At 43.6% G+C, this 22,431-nt stretch overlaps 2 protein-coding genes across 2 annotated transcripts; both read left to right on the top strand.

Moving 5' to 3' along the window:
* Window positions 1–16,626: 16,626 nt before the first annotated feature.
* Window positions 16,627–18,392, top strand: LOC123726589 (uncharacterized). The gene is made up of 8 exons (XM_045693691.1): window positions 16,627–16,722; window positions 16,853–16,902; window positions 17,023–17,092; window positions 17,194–17,280; window positions 17,379–17,477; window positions 17,600–17,680; window positions 17,766–17,870; window positions 18,041–18,392. Exons 1-8 carry the CDS (start codon window positions 16,627–16,629, stop codon window positions 18,170–18,172), a joined length of 720 nt encoding a protein of 239 aa, XP_045549647.1. The 3' UTR covers window positions 18,173–18,392.
* A 1,492-nt stretch (window positions 18,393–19,884) lies between these two features.
* Window positions 19,885–21,567, top strand: LOC106569920 (uncharacterized). Its single transcript, XM_014141659.2, has 8 exons — window positions 19,885–20,074; window positions 20,165–20,205; window positions 20,431–20,546; window positions 20,631–20,702; window positions 20,784–20,867; window positions 20,995–21,138; window positions 21,228–21,308; window positions 21,406–21,567. The coding sequence occupies exons 1-8, from the start codon at window positions 20,055–20,057 to the stop codon at window positions 21,565–21,567; spliced, it is 720 nt and encodes a 239-aa protein (XP_013997134.1). The 5' UTR covers window positions 19,885–20,054.
* Window positions 21,568–22,431: the final 864 nt, after the last annotated feature.

The following is a 22,431-nucleotide window of genomic DNA, read 5'->3' as shown; positions in this document are numbered from 1 at the left end:
TTTTTGAAAGAGCTCTCAAATATGTTTGAAATGGTATGGACATAGGCTGAGGCATAACTCTGCTTTACAAAGAAATTGTATTTAATAAGGGCTCTATTCAGTCTGTAAAGCTGAAGCGTTACAGATTCCGATTCCGAATTGTTAAGGTAATTTCCCATTGAGCCGACATACGCAGCGTGAATGCAGTGTCTGCTAAAGCGGGAATATTTCCTTTAAATTTCAATCACGTCGTAAAGCAGAATTTTCGCAATGCGGATTAAATATAGCCCCAAGTGTGGGGCGAAAGAGGCTAGCTGAGGGACTTGCAAATGAAAACGCTGCAAGAAGGGCTGGATGGTTGATGATTGCCTGGTCCAACAAGTATGCTATTCAAATGAAGCTCAGGATTGTAGGACATAAAGTAGGCGTCTGAAGATGCCTGAAGTGATGCCTACAATGAGCTAACAGTGCCCATAGGTTTAGTTATTTCTTTGCTATTAGTGTAAAAGGAAAATTCCACCCAAAAACTATCTTTTGGTATTTGTTTCATTAGTCTATTGTTGATCTAGTCCCCCAAATGTTTTGCATGTCAGCAATCAAGTTCATACGGCTGTATTTCTGTGTTTTTAAAGTAATAGCTTAACTTGATTGCTGACAGTCCCAAAATGTTTACATATGTCAACAATGGACTAATGGAACAAATACCAAAAGCTAGTTTTGGGGTGGAATATTCCTTTAAATAGAGAAATAGCACCTGCAGCGTGTTGTGTGTGCAAGGAACCAAGACTTTGTTTTACGTTGAGGTTAACAAGTGAGTTGATTGAGTGTGTGCATAGCACTGGCACCTTCACTGCCTCAAGTTGAACAGAAATATCAAATAATTCAACGCTAATGTCAATTGCAAGACACGTCATGAAATGCCTACAACACTAAAACCACGTTATCTATATCCCCTCATCTGGCCACTTTGACAGAAAAAAGTTGAGTTGTGTGCTAGAATAGGTTAATGTAAACTGGTTACATTTGAGTACTGTATGCCAATATTGAGTTTATATGCAATGTATGCGTTTTAAATTGCTATAAAAATCCCTTCAGAAGAATGCTCTCTGACATACATCTAAAATGTATTTCATTTGACGTCTTATTAATGTATCATAACCCTCACTCACTTGACCAATGAGGTTTACTTTTTTTGTAAATATAGCAAACCAGCAGTCACTTGCATCTCCATGGTGATTTCATTTATTTTTACAAGTGGACTATGCCCCAGATGCTCCCGAGTTCTATTAAACACAGCTGTATTTCCGCTACAATTAAAGATATCTAATAAAATTATCTTCAAATGCATGTTGTATGTGTGTCAAATACTTCATACAACTGAGTGGCACCTGTCATACATAAACCAAGTCAATAGGGGCCCAATTCCCAATTCCTTGTTATGCCCTTTTCTCTCTATGCGTATTCTGACCTTGTATCAAGGTAAGACCCAGATGCAGACCGTGTCGAAGTAACAATGTTTATTTCAGGGTCAGATCAGGCACAGGACGGCAGGCAGGGTCAGGGTCAGGTAAAGGCAGAGTGGTCAGGTGGACGGGTACAGGACCAGGCAAGGGTCAAAAACCAGGAGGACAAGAAAAGAGACTAGGGAAAAGCAAGAGCTGGCACAAAAACGCTGGTTGACTTGACAAGCAAGACGAACTGGCAACAAACAGAGAACACCGGTATAAATACACAGGGGATAATGGGTGACACCTGGAGGGTGGTGGAGACAATCACAAAGACAGGTGAAACAGATCAGGGTGTGACACCTTGAATTTAAGCATGACAATCGCGTGCCATTCACCCGCTATTTGTTCAGGTGGCGATTGAATAAATGGACGTGTGTACAAATACGCCATATTCTGACCTTGACTTAATTCCCTAATAATTCCACCACCTTTTGCACAAGGAAACCATGAAAATGGTCTAGCGAACCTACCGGTTCCAAGTGCAAAAATCATATTTATTTTTTCCGATAGAAATAACACCATTCTCCATGCGCTGTAATTTACAACATGATAAAAGATAGGTAAATTAGTAATCCATTTGGATAAAGGAATTGTAAATGATTTGTTTTGGATATATTTGAATATATTTGAACCTATCATTTCTGGAGACAAATGTGAAACCAGTCATATGGCAGCAAACTCAAACATATCAACATATTGTCACGTCCTGACCAGTAAAGGGGTTATTTGTTATTATAGTTTGGTCAGGACGTGGCAGGGGGTATTTGTTTAATATGGTTCGGGGTGTGTGTGTATGTAGAGGGGTGTTTGGTTTATGTATTCTGGGGTTTTTGTCATTGTTCTATGTTAGTGTATTTCTATGTTCTGTCTAGTCATTTCTATGTTCAGGTAATTGGGGTCTTCAATTGGAGGCAGCTGTCTATCGTTGCCTCTGATTGAAGGTCCTATGTGTTTGTCATGGGATTTGTGGGAGGTTGTTTTTTTTGCATAGCTGTGTGTTGCCTGCAAGACTGTTTGTCGTCCGTTTATCATTTTCTTGTTTTGTTTATTAAGTGTTCACATTAAAAGTTAAATATGAGCACTCAACCCGCTGCGCCTTGGTCCATCCATTACGACGACCGTTACAGAACCTCCCACCAACCATGGACCAAGCAGCGGGTCCAGGAGGAGGAAGCATCCTGGGCCAGGGAGAAAAGGGAGTGGAGGACATCGTGGACATGGGAGGAGATAATGGCAGGGGACAAGACCCTGCCATGGAGAAAGGTGGAGACAGCAAGAGAGGAACGGAAAAAGTGGAACGAAGACCGGGACTGTTACAGGGGTACACGGTTGGCATTTAAGCCTGAGAGGCAGCCCCAATAAAAAAAAATTGGGGGGGCACACGAGTAGTTTGGCGGGGCCAGGATTAAGCCGCAAGCCAACTCCCCGTGCTTATTGGAGGCAGCCTATTACTGGTCAGGTCCCGTGCGTTGGAGTGATGCGCGCGGCGTCGAGGCCAAGCAAGCATTTACAGGCCGGTGTGCGCGGTGCCAGCGCCCCGCATTTGCCAGGGGGAAGCGGGCATCCAGCCAGTAAGGGTGGAGCCAGTACTGCGCTCGAGACCGCCAGTGCGCCTTCACGGTCCAGTGTATCCTGTTCCCGCTGCTCCCACTAGCCGTGAGGTGCGTGTCTCCAGTCTGGCACATCCGAAGCCAGCACCACGCACCAGGCTTCCAGTGCGTCAGCCCAGTCCAGTACGCCCTGTTCCCGCTCCTCGCACTAGCCTTGAGGTGCGTGTCTCCAGTCTGATACCTCCAGTACCAGCCCCACGCACCAGGCCTCCAGTGCGTCAGCCCAGTCCAGTACGTCCTGTTCCTGCTCCTCGCACTAGTCCTGGGGTGCGTGTCTCCAGTCTTGTACCTCCATTACCAGCACCACGCACCAGGCTCCAGTGTGTCAGCCCAGTCCAGCACGTCGTGTCCCTGTTCCTCGTACTAGCCCTGTGGTGCGTGTCCTTAATCTGGCCCGTCCTAAGCCAGCCCCACGCACCAGGCCTTCCGGCAACAGTGCCTCGTCCAGAACCTCCGGCAACAGTGCCTCGTCCAGAGTGTCCGGCAACAGTGCCTCGTCCAGTACTTCCGGCAACAGTGCCTCGTCCAGTACTTCCGGCAACAGTGCCTCGTCCAGAGTGTCCGGCAACAGTGCCTCGTCCAGAGTGTCCGGCAACAGTGCCTCGTCCAGTACTTCCGGCAACAGTGCCTCGTCCAGAACTTCTGGCAACAGTGCCTCGTCCAGTGTCCGGCAACAGTGCCTCGTCCAGAGCCTCCGGCAACAGTGCCCCGTAGAGAGACGGCCCACTGTCCGGAACCGAGAGAGACGGCCCACTGTCCGGAACCGAGAGAGACGTCCCACTGTCCGGAACCGAGAGAGACGTCCCACTGTCCGGAACCGAGAGAGACGGCCCACTGTCCGGAACCGAGAGAGACGGCCCACTGTCCGGAACCGAGAGAGACGGCCCACTGTCCGGAGCTCCCAGAGTCGTCCTACAGTCCGGAGCTCCCAGAGTCGTCCTACAGTCCGGAGCTCCCAGAGTCGCCCTACATTCCGGAGCTCCCAGAGTCCAGTCCAGGGTCTACAGTGACAGGCTTCAGGCCGAGGTATTCAGCGGGGGTGGACTGGTCAGTTAGGGGTCTAAGGCCTAAGCCACCTCCACTGTAGGAGGTTTGGGGAGGGGGGGGTGTAGCACAGGAGCCGTCGGTGATGGCAGCCACCCTTTAGTTTAAGGGGTTTATTTTTGTACGATTTTTTTTTTGTTAGGTGCATCCGGAGTCTGCACCTTTTGGGGGGGGGGTACTGTCACGTCCTGACCAGTAAAGGGGTTATTTGTTATTATAGTTTGGTCAGGATGTGGCAGGGGGTATTTGTTTTATATGGTTCGGTGTGTGTATGTAGAGGGATGTTTGGTTTATGTATTCCGGGGTTTTTGTCATTGTTCTATGTTAGTGTATTTCTATGTTCTGTCTAGTAATTTCTATTTCTATGTTTAGGTAATAGGGGTTGGGGCCTTCAATTGGAGGCAGCTGTCTATCGTTGCCTCTGATTGAAGGTCCTATAAATAGGAATGTGTTTGTCATGGGATTTGTGGGAGGTTGTTTTTTGCATAGCTGTGTGTTGCCTGCAAGACTGTTTGTCGTCCGTTTATTGTTTTCTTGATATGTTTATTAAGTTTTCACATTAAAAGTTAAATACGAACACTCAACCCGCTGCGCCTTGGTCCATCCATTACGACGACCGTTACACATATCACCTTTTTAAAGTTTATAAAATGCTGTTCCATTATGCAGAATTTCAATTGTACGGCCTTTGAAGTTGCAGGGATGGGCACTCTCGAATGTCTTAATTATAGGCTACCCCAACTTTCTCTGTTTCCTATTTCTATCACTATCGACCGTCAGTAGGCCTAATAATACATATTAAACTGCCAATTCATTGTTAGTTCCCTTCAGTTGGTATAGGCTACAACAGGCATCATCAACTAGATTCAGCCAGAGGCCGATTTTCTTCTTGAGCGGTTGGTCGGGGGCTGGAACATAATTACAAATAATTTGTAGACTGGAAATTGACTGCAAGAAGCCCAAACAGATACAGTACCAGTCAAAGGTTCGGACACACCTACTCATTACAGGATTTTTTCTTTATTTTTACTGTAGAATAATAGGCAAGGCAAACTATGAAATAACACATATGGAATCATGTAGTAAGCAAAAAGTGTTAAACAAATCAAAATATATTTGAGATTCTTCAAAGTAGTCACCCTTTGCCTTGATGACAGCTTTGCACACTTTTGGCATTCTCTCAACCAGTTTCATGAGGTAGTCACCTAGAATGCATTTCAATTAACAGGTGTGCCTTTTTAAAAGTTCATTTGTGGAATTTCTTTCCTTTTTAATGCGTTTGAGCCATTCAGTTGTGTTGTGACAAGGTATGAATGGTATATAGAAAATAGCCCTATTTGGTAAAAGACCAAGTCCATATTATGGCAAGAACAGCTCAAATATGCAACGAAAAACAATCCATCGTTACTTAAAAACTGTCAACAACTTTCTTCAAGTGCAGTTGCAAAAACCATCATGCAATATGATGAAATTTAACTAGGCAAGTCAGTTAAGAACAAATTCTTATTTACAATGACGGCCTACCGAGGAACAGTGGGTTAACTGCCTTGTTCAGGGGCAGAATGACAGATTTTTACCTTGTCAGCTCAGGGATTCAATCCAGCAACCTTTCGGTTACTGGCCTAATGCTTTAACCACTAGGCTACCTGGCACTGATGAGGACCGCCACAGGAAAAAAAGACACAGAGTTACCAATGCTGCAGAGGATAAGTTCACTAGAGTTAACTGCACCTCAGAATGCAACCCAAATAAATGCTTCACAGAGTTCAAGTAACAGACACATCTCAACATCAACTGTTCAGAGGAGACTGCGTGAATCAGGCCTTCATGGTCAAATGTCTGAAAAGAAACCACTGCTAAAGGACACCAATAAGAAGAGACTTGCTTGGGCCAAGAAACACAAGCAATGTACATAAGACCGGTGGAAATCTGGCTTTGGTCTGATGAGCCCAAATTTTACATTTTTGGTTGCAACCGCTGTGAGACGCAAAGTAGTTGAACGGATGATCTCAGCATGTGTGGTTCCCACTGTGAAGCATGGAGGAGAAGGTGTGATGGTGCTTTTCTGGTGACACTGTCTGTGATTTATTTAGAATTCAAGGCACACTTAACCAGCATGGCTACCACAGCATTCTGTAGCGATACGCCATCCCATCTGGTTTGGGCTTAGTGGGACTATCATTTGTTTTTCAACAGGACACAAATAGGCTTATGCATAGCCTATAGTGAGCTTTCTTTCATTGATCCCTAATATTTTAAACCCGTTCTCTCAATATTCTATTGAGTCTGTCGACAAAATTCAATCTAACAAGGGATACCATATTAAAAGGGATGGCTTAAGATACATGTACTGAAAACCCCACAAGAAAAACGTTTGGCTAGCAAGTGGGATGGTTTTCAGCAGTTGAATTACATTTATTCAGCATGCGCAAGGGAACCATAACAAAGCCTGTTATGCACCTTGATAAGTAAGCCTGAATAGCTAACAACTACTGAGAAGTGCGTAGGAAAGGCGTGCGTAAGAAAGACCTAATTTCCTAAATCGTAATTCAGCCCCTAGGTGAAGATTAAGGGTATGAATAAATCACATTGTTTCAAGTGGACCATGTCCAGTGAATCGTGTTTTTTGACTTGGTCTGAACATACATTAAAATTGCTTTCTTTTATAACAATAAAAATAGCTAATTTACATGGTTAATTTAGCTTAGAACCATACTTTGCGCTGTCAGATTCTGATGTTCCAAGCATGTTCATGTGAAGTTTTAGCCAAGTCTAATGTCCTGTGAAATGTTATATCAATAATTTGATTATGATTATATACTTGGAGATGAATGACAGCCATATTTTGTGAGGGATTCGAAAGAAGAAATGGTTCAGGTTGCAACCACGTGCCCATTTTTTTAACTCAGATCTTTGGCACCCTCATGAGGTCTATTGCTCACTGTGCAGTGAAGAAAGAGATGACAGCTTCTGTATCTTTTATTGATGAGTAAGTGTAGAGCCGGGATTCAATCCGATCGCTGGTTACAGGCATTGAAGCTTTTAAAGGCAATTTCCGACAGAGCCGAAATAGCGTTTATGGTGAATGGGAACTCCACGAACACAGGAACATTGACTTAAAAATCCGCAATGCCTAGGACCTGTGATCAATTTGAATCCCGGCCTAATAGTTTTTATGCAGACACATTTTTGGTGTAGTGAGTTGACCACAGAGAAATTGCATTCAATGATAATGAATTTATTAATCAATAGACATGTAAATCTCTCATAAGTGATTGCATGGACCCAAATAACAATTTGTATGTTACTAACAGGTCAAATAGGACAAAAATATCAGTAACCAATGAATAGTAAAAGGAAGTAAAATAATCAAATGTAACAATATCTAATCAATGACTAGAAAACGGTTCAAACAACCAATAATTATACAGTTCAAGACTGTACTGCTCACAGGTGTGTTGACAAGCAACATGAACACTCAGTCAGGTTATTTTGTAATCAATCCAAAACAATAACACAAAAGCGAGGCCCCATTGACTAAAAACAATAGACTGATCAAACACCGGGTAGTACTGAATGCATTTTCCTTTCAGACAAGTATAAAGACGTGTTCAATAGGTTAAAGACTCGATTCAAGCCATAGCGCTGATATTATAGCGCGATTGACATTTAAAGGCAATGTTTCCGCATTCAAAGAGACTGCATTAACGTTAAACGCTGCATAAGTCGGCTCAGTCGGAAATTGCCTTTCAATTTCAACCGTATATAATTTCAAACACATATTTTGCGCTATGGATTGAATCGAGCCCTAGGATGCAGATCTGTATTCCCAAAACAAAATACACCCACTATGAACACATTCAGTAGATCAAAGACATGACTTCCCAAAAAATGTGTCAAATGAACCTGAAGCTATTTGCCTCCTCATTGTAGGCCTTTCTTTAACAAAACTTTTTTTTTTAAATTTGTATTTATTTAACCTTTATTTAACTAGACAAGTCAGTTAAGAACAAATTTTTATTAACAATGACGGCCTACCAAAAGACAAAAGACCTCCTGTGGGGACGGGGGCTGGGATTTAAAAAAAATAATTAATAAATATATTAAATATAAATATAGGACAAAACACACATCACGACAAGAGAGACAACACTACATAAAGACAGACCTAAAACAACAACATAACAAGGCAACAACACATGACAACACAGCATGGTAGCGACACAACATGACAACAACATGGTAGCAACACAACATAGTAGCAGCACAAAACATGGTACAAACATTATTGGGCACAGACAACAGCACAAAGGGCAAGAAGGTAGAGACAACAATACATCATACAAAGCAGCCACAACTGTCAGTAAGAGTGTCCATGATTGAGTCTTTGAAGAGATTGAGATAAAACTGTCCAGTTTGAGTGTTTGTTGCAGCTCGTTCCAGCGACCCAGGGATGTGTGTGCTTTGGGAAACTTTAGAAGTGTTCAGAACAAGGTTAAGGGTAGAGAAAGCTTGCTGGACACTAAGAAAGCTCTGTTACAGAGCATTTAACACAAAATCCGGGGAGGGGCCAGCTGAGTATAAGACTGTATCATCTGCATATAAATGGATGAGAGAGCTTCCTACTGCCTGAGCTATGTTGTTGATAGCACCCAGACTCCGTATCCTTGTGGTTTTTGGCAGGCTGGGGGTTCACGCCCCGGGTGAGTTATACCAAAGACTCTAAAAATGGGACCTGACGCACCACTGCTTGGCACTCAGCATTAAGGAGATCAAATAAAATCAAACTTTATTTGTCACATGCGCCAAATACAACAAGTGTAGACCTTACCGTGAAATGCTTACTTACAAGACCTTAACAAACGGTGCAGTTCAAGAAAGAGTTAAGAAATTTTTTACGAAATAAACTAAAGTAAAAAATAATAAAAAGTAACACAAAATAACAATAACGAGGCTATATACACTGCTCAAAAAAATAAAGGGAACACTAAAATAACACATCCTAGATCTGAATGAATGAAATAATCTTATTAAATACTTTTATCTTTACATAGTTGAATGTGCTGACAACAAAATCACACAAAAATAATCAATGGAAATCCAATTTATCAACCCATGGAGGTCTGGATTTGGAGTCACACTAAAAATTAAAGTGGAAAACCACACAATAGGCTGATCCAACTTTGATGTAATGTCCATAAAACAAGTCAAAATGAGGCTCAGTAGTGTGTGTGGCCTCCACGTGCCTGTATGACCTCCCTACAACGCCTAGGCATGCTCCTGATGAGGTGGCAGATGGTCTCCTGAGGGATCTCCTCCCAGACCTGGACTAAAGCATCCGCCAACTCCTGGACAGTCTGTGGTGCAACGTGGCGTTGGTGGATGGAGCGAGACATGATGTCCCAGATGTGCTCAATTGGATTCAGGTCTGGGGAACGGGCGGGCCAGTCCATAGCATCAATGCCTTCCTCTTGCAGGAACTGCTGACACACTCCAGCCACATAAGGTCTAGCATTGTCTTGCATTAGGTGGAACCCAGGGCCAACCGCACCAGCATATGGTCTCACAAGGGGTCTGAGGATCTCATATCGGTACCTAATGGCAGTCAGGCTACCTCTGGCGAGCACATGGAGGGCTGTGCGGCCCCCCAAAGAAATGCCACCCCACACCATGACTGACCCACCGCCAAACCAGTCATGCTGGAGGATGTTGCAGGCAGCAGAATGTTCTCCACGGCGTCTCCAGACTGTCACGTCTGTCACATGTGCTCAGTGTGAACCTGCTTTCATCTGTGAAGAGCACAGAGCGCCAGTGGCGAATTTGCCAATCTTGCTGTTCTCTGGCAAATGCCAAACGTCCTGCACGGTGTTGGGCTGTAAGCACAACCCCCACCTGTGGACGTCGGGCCCTCACACCACCCTCATGGAGTCTGTTTCTGACCATTTGAGCAGACACATGCACATTTGTGGCCTGCTGGAGGTCATTTTGCAGGGCTCTGGCAGTGCTCCTCCTTGCACCAAGGCGGAGGTAGCGGTCCTGCTGCTGGGTTGTTGCCCTCCTACGGCCTCCTCCACGTCTCCTGATGTACTGGCCTGTCTCCTGGTAGCGCCTCCATGCTCTGGACACTACGCTGACAGACACAGCAAACCTTCTTGCCACAGCTCGCATTGATGTGCCATCCTGGATGAGCTGCACTACCTGAGCCACTGGTGTGGGTTGTAGACTCCATCTCATGCTACCACTAGAGTGAAAGCACCGCCAGCATTCAAAAGTGACCAAAACATCAGCCAGGAAGCATAGGAACTGAGAAGTGGTCTGTGGTTACCACCTGCAGAACCACTCCTTTATTGGGGGTGTCTTGCTAATTGCCTATAATTTCCACCTGTTGTCTATTCCATTTCCACAACAGCATGTGAAATGTATTGTCAATCAGTGTTGCTTCCTAAGTGGGCAGTTTGATTTCACAGAAGTGTGATTGACTTGGAGTTACATTGTGTTGTTTAAGTGTTCCCTTTATTTTTTTGAGCAGTATACATGTGGTACCAGTACTGAGTCAATATGCGGGGGTACAAGTTAGTTGAGGTAATTTGCACATGGAGGTAGGGGTGAATGGGGGCCTGTTTGGCCAGCCTTTTCCTGTAGTCCACGATCAGCTCCTTTGTCTTGCTCACATTGAGGGAGAGGTTGTTGTCCTGGCATCACATTACCAGGTCTCTAACCACCTCCTTATAGGCTGTCTCATCATTGTCGGTGATTAGGCCTACTACTGTTGTGTCGTCAGCAAACGTAATGATGGTGTTGGAGTGGTGTTTGACCATGCAGTCGTAGGTGAACAGTGAGTACTGGAGGGGACTAAGTACACACCCCTGAGGGGCCCCAGTGTTGAGGAACAGCATGGCAGACAAGTTGTTGCCTACCCTTACCACCTGGGGCCGGATCCAGTATCCATTTGCAGAGGGAGATGTTTAGTCCCAGGGTCCTTAGCTTAGTGATGAGCTTCGTGGGCACTATGGTGTTAAACGCTGAGCTGTAGTCAATGAACAGCATTCTCACATAGGTGTTCCTTTTGTCCAGGTGGGAAAGGGCAGTGTGGAGTGTGATAAAGATTGTGGATCTGTTTGGGTTGTATGCAAATTGGAGTGGGTCTAGGGTTTCCGGGAGGATGCTGTTGATGTGAGATATCACCAGCCTTTCAAAGCACTTCTTGGATACCGAGCGAGGTGAGTGCTACGGGGCAGTAATCATTTAGGCAGGTTACCTTCACTTCCTTGGGCACAGGGACTATGGTGGTCTGCTTGAAACATGTAGGTATCACAGACTCAGTCAGGGAAAGGTTGAAAATGTCAGTGAAGACACATGCCAGTTGGTCCGCGCATGCTTTGAGTACACGCCCTGGTAATCCGTTGGGCCCTGCAGCTTTGAGAATGTTGACCGGTTTAAAGGTCTTGCTCACATCGGCTACTGAGAGCGTTATTACAAAGTCGTCCAGAACAGCTGGTGCTCTCATGCATGCTTCAGTGTTGCTTGCCTTGAAGCGAGCATAAAAGGCATTTAGCTCATCTGGTAGGCTCGTGTCAGTGGGCAGCTCGCGTCTGGGTTTCCCTTTTGTAGTCCATAATAGTTTTCAAGCCCTGCCACATCCAACGAGCATCAGAGCCGGTGTAGTAGGATTCAATCTTAATCCTGTATTGCCGTTTTGCTTGTTTGATGGTTTGTCTGAGGACATAGTGGGATTTCTTATAAGCGTACGGATTAGTGTCCCACTCCTTGAAAGCGGCAGCTCTAGCCTTTAGCTCGATGCGGATTTTGCCTGTAATCCATGGCTTCTGGTTGGGATATGTATGTACGGTCGCTGTGGGGATGACGTCGTCGATGCACTTATCGATGAAGCCGATAACTGAGGTGGTGTACTCCTCAATGCCATTGGATGAATCCCGGAACATATTCCACTCTGTGCTAGCAAAACAGTCCTGTAGCGTAGCATCCACATCATCTCACCACTTCCATATTGAATTGGGATGTAAGGCCCTGCGCATCCTGTCCAGGGGTGTACTTGGAGAACTTCATCAAGCTGCCTCTCACTACAGGGCCCTTCTGACTCAGACAAGGCTTACTTGTCCAAGGTTCTTACTTTCCCCTGCTTCCTCATGTTTACAATACTCAGCTAACACAAGGTGATTTTTATCAAGTAAATGTTTACATTACATCAGTAAACTTACTAAACCTTCACATAAAGCTTTGTTTGGGCATAGCCTGCCCTGCTTGTGGTTAACAATTTATCGTCACCGAGGTACGTTTATTTGCTCCAAATAAAGTATTTTCATAGGGGGCGCTGAATGTCCATACTCTGTAGTACGCTTTCCATACTCTGTAGTACGCTTTTCATACTCTGTAGTAAATGTGAGCTTTTGGTCAGTTTCTCTTTGAGAAAGTTTTATGTACCACTAGCACATTAAAAATACTTTTGTCCAACTCAGGAAAAAAAATGACAATCTGTTATTAAATTAAGACTAGCGGTTTCTCTTTTACTGCTGTCCTCCGCTCAACTCAAAAGGAGCTTCATGAAAGCAGTTTCTGTCAGGCCTGACGCAGAGTGCTACCTGGCACTGTTGGCACTTCAATCGAGATTCCATTCTTCCTGCATTGTAGGCACGTCTTTAATACCTTTTTTACAACACCCTTTTTCTTGACAGCGATAGGCATTTTGACAGGGACAGGTGCGTGTGTAGTTTTCATCCTCAATTGTGCATTTCTCACCTGTTCTAATAGCTCAACAGACACCCCACAAATGTGGTTTGTAAGCTCTTCTATGAATGCTTGGTGGGTCATGGGTGCAGTCCCATCCTTCTTGCACAGCTCATTGAGAATATATTTTCCCTCCTGTAATCCATCATATATTTCTAAACCTCAGCTGACCTAGCAGGATGACCATTCCAATGAAATTATAAAACTTGGTTGTACCAATGCTTTTCCTCTTTTCTCCCTTTCCGTGTTATGTTGTTAGTCTGAATCAGCTTGTTTGTTTGTGTGGAGGTAGAGGGTTCTGACAGTGTTCACACTGAAAAACAGTTTGAATAAATCCAGAGGAGTGCTGTCAGGTGAGGGGTCTTCTCGTTAAACTCCTGGCTGTTTGGCTGGCAGAAATGTCAAATCGGCAGAAGCCTCATCAGGGTTTTTCTCAGTTTTCCACGCCTGTTTTGACAGGCTTGTTTTGTCTGTTGAAGTACACTACCGGTCAAAGGTTTTAGAACACCTACTCATTCAAGGGTTTTTCTTTATTTTTCAAATGTTGTGCTGCATCAGATGACCTGGCCTCCACAATCCCCCGACCTCAACCAAATTGAGATGGTTTGGGATGAGTCGGACCGCAGAGTGAAGGAAAAGCAGCCAAGAAGTGCTCAGTATATGTGGGAACTCCTTCAAGACTGTTGGGAAAGCATTCCAGGCTTAACTGGTTGAGAGAATGCCAAGCTGTCATCAAGGTGGCTACTTGAAGAATCTCAAATATAACATTTATTTTGATTTATTTAACACTTTTTTGATTACTATATGATTCCATATGTGTTATTTCATAGTGTAGAAAATAGTAAAAACAAAGAAAAACCCTTGAATGAGTAGGTGTTCTAAAACTTTTGACTGGTAATGTATATGAAAGCATTCCTCTGCCTATTTGATCCATTCTGAAGGAAAGCAGTGAATACATTTTGTGTGTGAGAGAATATCAATGCCTTGTAATGGTGGCAGAAAAAGTGTTATTTCCAAATTCAAGTTAAACGCCATTCCATCTATACTGATACCAGACAAATGTATACTTAAAAATATTTCCAATACACTGCAATGCTATGTAGCTGAAGCGGGGTGACACTGTCTAGGATGAGTGTCGATCAGTTTCTGGAGGTCTGTGTTCACTGGCATTTACTCTCACTTCTGCATCAAATCAACCTCAATAAATTAAGAATATTTATTGTAATTACAAATATAGCAGTACACTGTCCTCCAATGACACATTCATGTGTATTGGTTCCTCGGTACTTTGAAAAAATGCAAAACTGGTTTGGTTAAAAGTATAATTAAAGAAATGCACCAAAAACTAAAAATGTGTTAAGTTTTTCCACGCACTTATGGTCCATATATTTAGCTTTTTAATTGAACCATGTACATCTAAGAGACAATGAGAAATTCATGGATCAACTAGACAACATAGCCATCAAAAGGGTAGAAATTTAGCACTGCACTTATGTCACAGTAATTTACAGCTTTGATTGGATATATAGAATATGACAAAGGGTGATGTAATTATCTGAATTACTGTAGATTTGAATAGTTTAATCAAATGTGATGATCCTTCTTTATGATGGAGGCAATGGGTGTTATTCATATACCATTCTCTCACTCAAAATCAATATTATACTGAACAAAAATATAAACGCAACATGTAAAGTGTTGGTCCCATGTTTCATGAGCTGAAATGAAATATTCCAGAAATGTTTCATTTGCACAAAAAGTTCTCAAATTTTGTGCATAGTTTGTTTAAATCCATGTTAGTGATCATTTCTCCTTTGCCAAGATAATCCATCCACCTGATATGTGTGGTATATCAATAAACAGATTAAACAGCATGATCATTACACAAGTACACCTTGTGCTGGGGACAATAACAGGCCACTCTAAAATGTGCAGTTTTGTCACACAACGGCACAGTTTTTTCTCAAGTTTTGATGGAGCGTGCAGTTGGTGTGCTGACTGCTGGAATGTCCACCAGAGCTGTTGCCAAAGAATGTATTGTTAATTTCTCTACCAATGTTGTTTTAGAGAATTTGGCAGTATGTCCAACCGGCCTCACAACAGCAGACCACATCCGTCTTCACCTAAGGGATCGTCTGAGATCAGAAACCCGGATAGCTGAAGAAACTGTGGGATTGCACAACTGAAGAATTTCTGCACAAACTGTAAGAAACCGTCGCAGGGAAGCCCATCTGCGTGCTCGTCGTACTCACCAGGGTCTTGACCTGACTGCAGTTCGGCATCAAAACGTGGTTGTCAATTAAGGCAGCCCCCCGCACCTCTCTGATTCAAATGCCTGGGTGCTTTTCAAGATTGGTGGAGAGAGTGCGTGGACGTCGGTGGCCAACTGTGTCGCCAGTTTGTTCATATTCATTTGTGGGTTGTTTTTGTTGTCTTTTTCCGTTTTGAAGGGTTTGCGATCGTCTGGAGGTAGACAGAGACAGCGACTTCGAAGAGGGTATGTGGAGTTTTAAACTTTGAAAATGTAATTTGTGAAATGCTGTGTATTTCTGTAATCCAGACTTGCAAGCTAACGTTAACTTTAGTAACTGTTGCTAAGCGATGCACTTTTGCTAGTAGAACTAGCTAGCTTGATACATTTTACCTCCTGGCAATTGTTTGTTTGTATTCCTGTTCCTAATTTTAGAATCAAATGTACTGGATGAGGTCCAGTTGGATGTGCCACTGCTGCCAGTCATCCTTGATGTCCAGGATGCTGCTATCATCCTTGAGGATGTGCCAGATGTGCCGACTATCCTTGAGGTACAATTTTCAGAAAGTTTTTAGTTTTATGTTTGAAAAGAATCACAGATATTAATTCTAAAACTCTTTCTTGTCTGCTTTAGGAGGCCACAGGTAATTGGCAGCTGATACCGATTAGGATCAGTCCCCTGTACTGTGGGCCTGTTGTGATCAGAGTAAGAGACCCACACACAGTCAAATCACTGTTACATTGTTAGCTGTTTCTAACCTGAATGTATTGTAATGTCACCCCCCTCCTGTGCAGAACAAGGCTGGTCCGGTGGCTAAAGCTTGGAGAACTTTCCATCTCATCAGCCCCATTATCACCTACATGCGTGGGGGATCCCAGGTATGTGTCTTTGTAACTAACTAGTCCTAATCTACATTGTCAGAGTCATGTGATCTTGATGGAAATATGTTACAGTGATAGCTGCTGTTGTTTTGTTGATGTTGTCTTGTTGTTTCTCTCCACAGCAGGTGGTGGTGAGGATGCACCATGTGAGTAGGGTTCGAGGCCTGGAGACTCAACTGGTGTGGGCCATCTCCAAGGAGACAGCCAGGCTTAGTCCAGAGGGCATCCCCTACTGTGCCACCAAGGTGCAGTCCGTCACTTGGATCCAGGTAAGCTGTAAATACTACTGAAATAGTATTAGATTAGACTTTTTTTCACTTATTCCATTTGGTCTTTAACATGTCGTCTCTCTCTGTCAGTATGTGGCTGTCAGGGTGACCCAGTATGCGTCTCACCTCCGCCATGAGACGTCTGTGGACGTGACACTTGGCTGCTACCGGGTAAATAAACCTTTTCCTATATATAAAGAATATAAATTATTGGGCATTTTACCATTAGATATGCTCTGTTTTCTAATAACATGTGTGGTAAACAGGTGTGTTGTGTGTGTTTTTGGAGCAGCAGACTGATGTCTCGGTGGTGTACACCATTCTCCACATGGGACTGGATGGGCTGCTCTCCTCCTCGGCGTGGTCGGAGGCTGCCTCCGTCTCTACGCCCACCAATCAGTAATTCACTGAGCCAGAGCCACAACTGCTATGAGGTCAGATGTTACACATGCACCTACAGTACACATACTATTGACGAGTAGCATTAAGATCCTTCCATTGACTCATTGTTTGTCATGTCATTGCATTGGTCACTGATGTTGAATGTTTGTTCTGTTGTTGTAGGGCTGGGAGGAGGACCTGCTGCCTAAGGAGAGGGAGGTTCCTCTGCTAAAGTGAGTTCCTGTAAATGTCTGTGTTGTCTGGGCTTGTCAGATGCTGAAGGATAGTGGTCACCATGCTGTTATCCCCATTGACTCTAATTGTTGACATGCTCCATTCCCTCCCTCCCACAGCCTCTACCTTACCACCAAGAGAGTGGAGGACATCGCCCTGAGGCTTGTCTCCCTGCGCCAGGCCTTCACTGTGAGTGGACCCACTTTTATTTTTTCATTCTGTATCTTCTTGTTTTGTCTGTCTCCTAGAGGAAGATGGGTGTCTCACCCTAACTCTTCCCTCTTCTCTAGACCCTGTTCGGTTCCACCCTGAGCAGGAACCATCTGTTTGTGGCAGGAAAGGTCCTAATGGGCGCACTGGTTCAGGCCCACCACATGGTAGCTCACTAACTCATTATTCATTCAAGGGAAAGAGAGAGTCCTCGATGGGAAATGTGTTCTGTTCACTAACATCAATGCTCTTTGCTTTGTGATAGGACGAGGCCGAATTCATCCGTGCCTATAACGACTTTGTGGACTACCTGAGTGACCCCTCCAAGCAGATTGACATTGAGAGGGAGCTGGCTGAGGCAAAGGTGAGTTCATTAACTCTTTCAAGTCTCACTTTGTTCTTCCACATGCATGTCTTTTATACATCACAGTAGCTGATCTATTTGAAATCATTCCGATTTTCTCCAAATGTGTCTTCTTGTCCTAGATCCATCATGTTAACCTGATAGATGTCCTCTTTGAACTGGTGATGTTTGGGATGATGACAGCTCAGAAGTCCCTGATGGTGGTAAGTAGCATCTCACTGGTACATGTTTCGATGTCTCTCTATTTGTAATTTCACTTCAATTTCTCTTCTCTCCTGTTTCCTTTAGCACCCTGGTGGGTTCATGGAGCGTCTGTACGCTCTCCTGTACTCCTTCCTGCCCGTAACTTCCAGCATTGAGCCAAAGGCAGAGAGATACTTGCTGCTGCTCAATGTAAGATTCAAGAGTTTACTTCCCTATTCCTAGTTTACTTCCTCTTTACTTTTTCATGAATAACAGGGTTTCAATGCCGTTTTATGAGGAGTAACTCTCATTGTCTCTCTGCTCTTGATAAGCTAGTAACTCAGAGCCATTTTCTATGTGTTGTGTGGTGTTCTCTTCAGGGCGGGCTGATGGCTCTGCTAGATGACATGTTTGGGCAGCAGCTGGCCTGGTACTTTAACCCAGAGTCTCTGGTCACTGAGCTCTCCAGCCTCCTGGGGTACCACATGGAGAACCTCATGGCCAGCATGTAGTCCTGCTGCAGAGATCTGAAAGGCCACACTTCTCTTTCTCGCTCTCAGGAATTGAGGACTTGAAGTGCTTCGTTGAACCCTGATTAGTTAACACCCAATGAATTAATGTATTCTCTTGTTTTCTCTCCCACAGGATTCTTGTGACACTTTGCCACCAAACAGGGATCTAGACACTACTGCGCTACATTACTTTGCACTGAAATTTACATTTTAAAATAAAATAACTAGTAGTTCAAAAGCATTTGTCTCTGTCTTTTCATTTACTTGATTATTTCATCACTATTTCCTCTTCCTGGAGTTATGAGGCTAATATTACATTATTACATGAACAATTATGCTTTATTCTTTGCATATGGAAATGAAAAAACAAAGTTTAGGTGATGTACAGGTACTACAGGCCCACACTTTATGGCTTTGTATTGTGATGTGTGATTCTGTACTATTTAAAAATATGTAGGCCTGAATACACTGAGTTTACAAAACATTAAGAACACCTTCCTAATATTTGAGTTGCACCCCGTTGCTCAGAACAGACTCAATTTGCCGGGACATGAACTCTACAAGGTGTCCACAGAGATGCTGGCCCATGTTCACTCCAATGCTTCCCACAGTGGTGGACCAATCTTTATACACCTACTACCATACCCCGTTCAAAGACTCTTAAATATTTTGTCTTGCCCATTCACCCTCTGAATGGCACACATACACAATCCATGTCTCAATGCTTAAAAATCTTTCTTTAACCTGTCTGTCTCCTTCCCTTCATCTACACTGATTGAAGTGGATTGAACAAGTAACACCAGTAAGGGATCAAAGCTTTGGCCTGGATTTACCTGGTCAGTCTGTCATGGAAAGAGCGGGTATAGTATAAAGTCGACCACTAGAGGGCACAATTGCTTCAGTCTTGAATGTAACTTCTCACTATCTGTACTCTACATTAAGAGTCTGCCATTGTAGACTCAGGTATCTTCGGTATTTTTGTTTCAATTTGCCATATTTACCATTAATGTCTGAATCATTTAGCGTCTTTCCAACTGAAACCAATGTTAGTGTTCATGTGAGAGAGGGTGTAGTAGTGCATACAGACCACTAGTTGGATCATAGCGTGGTTAGTGGTGTTCATGCAGGAACCCAGAGGGTATAGGTATTTACAATGACGGCCTTCCCGGGGAACAGGGGCAGAATGACAGATTTTTATCTTGTCAGCTCAGGGAACCTCACCCGGCTTCGGAAGGTGAACCTGCCATGGAAAAGTTCAATCAGACTTATTCATACACTTTGACATAATCAATGATAATAATATCCTGTTTATAAAAGAGGTATGGATTATTATTATGCAGATCCTACAGTGCTCTCCAACCTCAGTGGGCTTTGGCTTCGCCCCCCTTGTCTGAATGTGGTCAATATGTTTTAACCCGGGTTGTCTGTGCTCCACAAGACTTTATAGCCTACTGAGCCAAAGCCTAGACTTTCAGAAGTTCAACAACAACTTCCATGAAACAAGCTAAAACATTTCAATGGGCCAATGACCTAGGTAGTGACTTTAAAAAAAACATTTGGTATTTTTGTTTTATTTTATACCAACAACATAAAACATTCCTGGTCATCATTGTAATTATATTCTGGTCATCATTGTAATTATATTCTAAGATTCTAATGATAACCATAGAGTTCCAAACTCATTTCTATGGCAACACAGCTGTCCATTTTGTAAACAACAATTTTCTAAAATATGTGTTGCCAAGAGACATCTAACCATTAGAACATCTCAGCGTTCTATTGAAGGTTTTCTGTTCGAAAACAAGAACAACTTCAATTTGCTGTTTAACAACAACAAAGTTGACTGATTTGTGAGACCTGAGATTGAAAAATCGACTGGAAAATGCCTGGGTGCTTTTCAAGGTTGGTAGAGAGAGTGCGAGGACGTCAGCAGCCTTCTGCGTCGACAGGTTGTTTAAATTAATTTGTGGGTTGTCTTTTTCCATTTTGCAGGGTTCGCGATCATCGGGAGGTGGACAGCGACTTTGAAGAGGGTATGTGGAGTTTTAAACTACTTATTTTACCACATTCAACATTGAAAATGTAATTTGTGAAATGTTGTGTATTTCTGTAATATAGACTTGCAAGCTAATGTTAACTTTAATAATTGTTGCTAAGCGAAACACTTTTGGACTTTTACAAGTAGTGACGTTACTAGCTAGCGTGATACGTTTTACATCCTGACAATTGTATGTTTGTATTCCTGTTCCTAATTTTAGAATCAAATGTACTGGATGAGGTCCAGTTGGATGTGCCACTGCTGCCAGTCATCCTTGATGTCCAGGATGCTGCTATCATCCTTGAGGATGGGCCAGATGTGCCGACTTTCCTTGAGGTACAATTTTCAGAAAGTTGTAGTTTTTTTTGTTTGAAAAGTATCCCAGATATTAATTCTAAAAATCTTTGTTGTCTGCTTTAGGAGGCCACTGGTAATTGGCAGTTGATACCGATTAGGTTCAGCCCCCTGTACTGTGGGCCTGTTGTGATCAGAGTAAGTGACACACACATCACTGTTACAATGTTAGCAGTTTCTAACCTGAATGTATTGTAATGTCACCCCCCTCCTGTGCAGAACAATGCCAGTCCGCTGGCTAAAGCTTGGAGGACTTTCCATTTCATCAGCCCCATTATCACCTACATGCGTGGTGGATCCCAGGTATGTGTCTTTGTAACTAACTAGTCCTAATCCACATTGTCAGAGTCATGTGATCTTGATGGAAATATGTTACAACGATGGCTGATGTTGTTTTGTTGATGTTACTTGTTGTTTCTCTCCACAACAGGTGGTGGTGAGGATGCACCATGTAAGTAGGGTTCGAGGCCTGGAGACTCAACTGGTGTGGTACATCTCCAGGGAGACAGCCAGACTTAGTCTAGAGGGCATCCCCTACTGTGCCAACAAGGTGCAGTCCATCACTTGGATCCTGGTAAGATGTAAATACTACTGAAATAGTATTAGATTAGGCTTTTCTTCACTTATTCCATTTGGCCTTAACATGTCGTATCTCTCTGTCAGTATGTGGCTGGGAGGGTGACCCAGTATGCATCTCACCTCCACCATGAGACGTCTGTGGACGTGACATTTGACTGCTACCGGGTAAATAAACCTTTTCCTATATATAAAGAATAGAAATTATTGGGCATTTTTCCATTAGATATGCTCTGTTTTCTAATAATGTGTGTTTTTGGAGCAGCAGACTGATGTCTCGGTGGTGTACACCATTCTCCACATGGGACTGGATGGGCTGCTCTCCTCCTCGGCGTGGTCGGAGGCTGCCTCCGTCTCTACGCCCACCAATCAGCAGTTCACTGAGCCAGAGCCTGAGGGCCACAACTGCTATGAGGTCAGATGTTAGACACACACCTACACATTCTATTGACTAGTAGCATTAAGATCCTTCCATTGACCCATTGTTTGTCATGTCATTGCATTGGTCACTGATGTTGAATGTTTGTTCTGTTGTTGTATGGCTGGGAGGAGGACCTGCTGCATAAGGAGAGGGAGGTTCCTCTGCTAAAGTGAGTTCCTGTAAATGTCTGTGTAGTCTGGGCTTGTCAGATGCTGAAGGATAGTGGTCACAATGCAGTTATCCCCCATTGACTCTAATGGTTGACATGCTCTATTTCCTACCTCCCACAGCCTCTACCTTACCACCAAGAGAGTGGAGGACATCGCCCTGAGGCTTGTCTCCCTGCGCCAGGCCTTCACTGTGAGTGGACCCACTTTTATTTTTTCTCTCTGTATCTTCTTATTTTGTCTGTCTCCTAGAGGAAGATGGGTGTCTCACCCCAACTCTTCCCTCTTCTCTAGACCCTGCTCGGTTCCACCCTGAGCAGGAACCATCTGTTTGTGGCAGGAAAGGTCCTAATGGGCGCACTGGTTCAGGCCCACCACATGGTAGCTCACTAACTCATTATTCATTCAAGGGAAAGAGAGAGTCCTCGATGGGAAATGTGTTCTGTTCACTAACATCAATGCTCTTTGCTTTGTGATAGGACGAGGCCGAATTCATCCGTGCCTATAACGACTTTGTGGACTACCTGAGTGACCCCTCCAAGCAGATTGACATTGAGAGGGAGCTGGCTGAGGCAAAGGTGAGTTCATTAACTCTTTCAAGTCTCACTTTGTTCTTCCACATGCATGTCTTTTATACATCACAGTAGCTGATCTATTTGAAATCATTCCGATTTTCTCCAAATGTGTCTTGTTGTCCTAGATC

This window comes from Salmo salar, chromosome ssa14 (genome assembly GCF_905237065.1).
Source record: "Salmo salar chromosome ssa14, Ssal_v3.1, whole genome shotgun sequence".
Lineage (NCBI taxonomy): Eukaryota > Metazoa > Chordata > Actinopteri > Salmoniformes > Salmonidae > Salmo > Salmo salar.
This window is presented reverse-complemented; position numbering and strand designations above follow the sequence as displayed.

Excerpts from the sequence above, each read along its gene's own strand:
- LOC123726589 (XM_045693691.1), top strand. The coding sequence starts at position 16,627 with ATGGGCTGCTCTCCTCCTCGGCGTGGTCGGAGGCTGCCTCCGTCTCTA. Across the intron at positions 16,903-17,022 it reads AGGGAGGTTCCTCTGCTAAA|CCTCTACCTTACCACCAAGA; the intron begins GTGAGTTCCTGT and ends TCCCTCCCACAG. Across the intron at positions 17,281-17,378 it reads TGGTTCAGGCCCACCACATG|GACGAGGCCGAATTCATCCG; the intron begins GTAGCTCACTAA and ends GCTTTGTGATAG.
- LOC106569920 (XM_014141659.2), top strand. The coding sequence starts at position 20,055 with ATGCCTGGGTGCTTTTCAAG. Across the intron at positions 20,547-20,630 it reads ATGTGCCGACTTTCCTTGAG|GAGGCCACTGGTAATTGGCA; the intron begins GTACAATTTTCA and ends TGTCTGCTTTAG. Across the intron at positions 21,139-21,227 it reads AGTCCATCACTTGGATCCTG|TATGTGGCTGGGAGGGTGAC; the intron begins GTAAGATGTAAA and ends TCTCTCTGTCAG.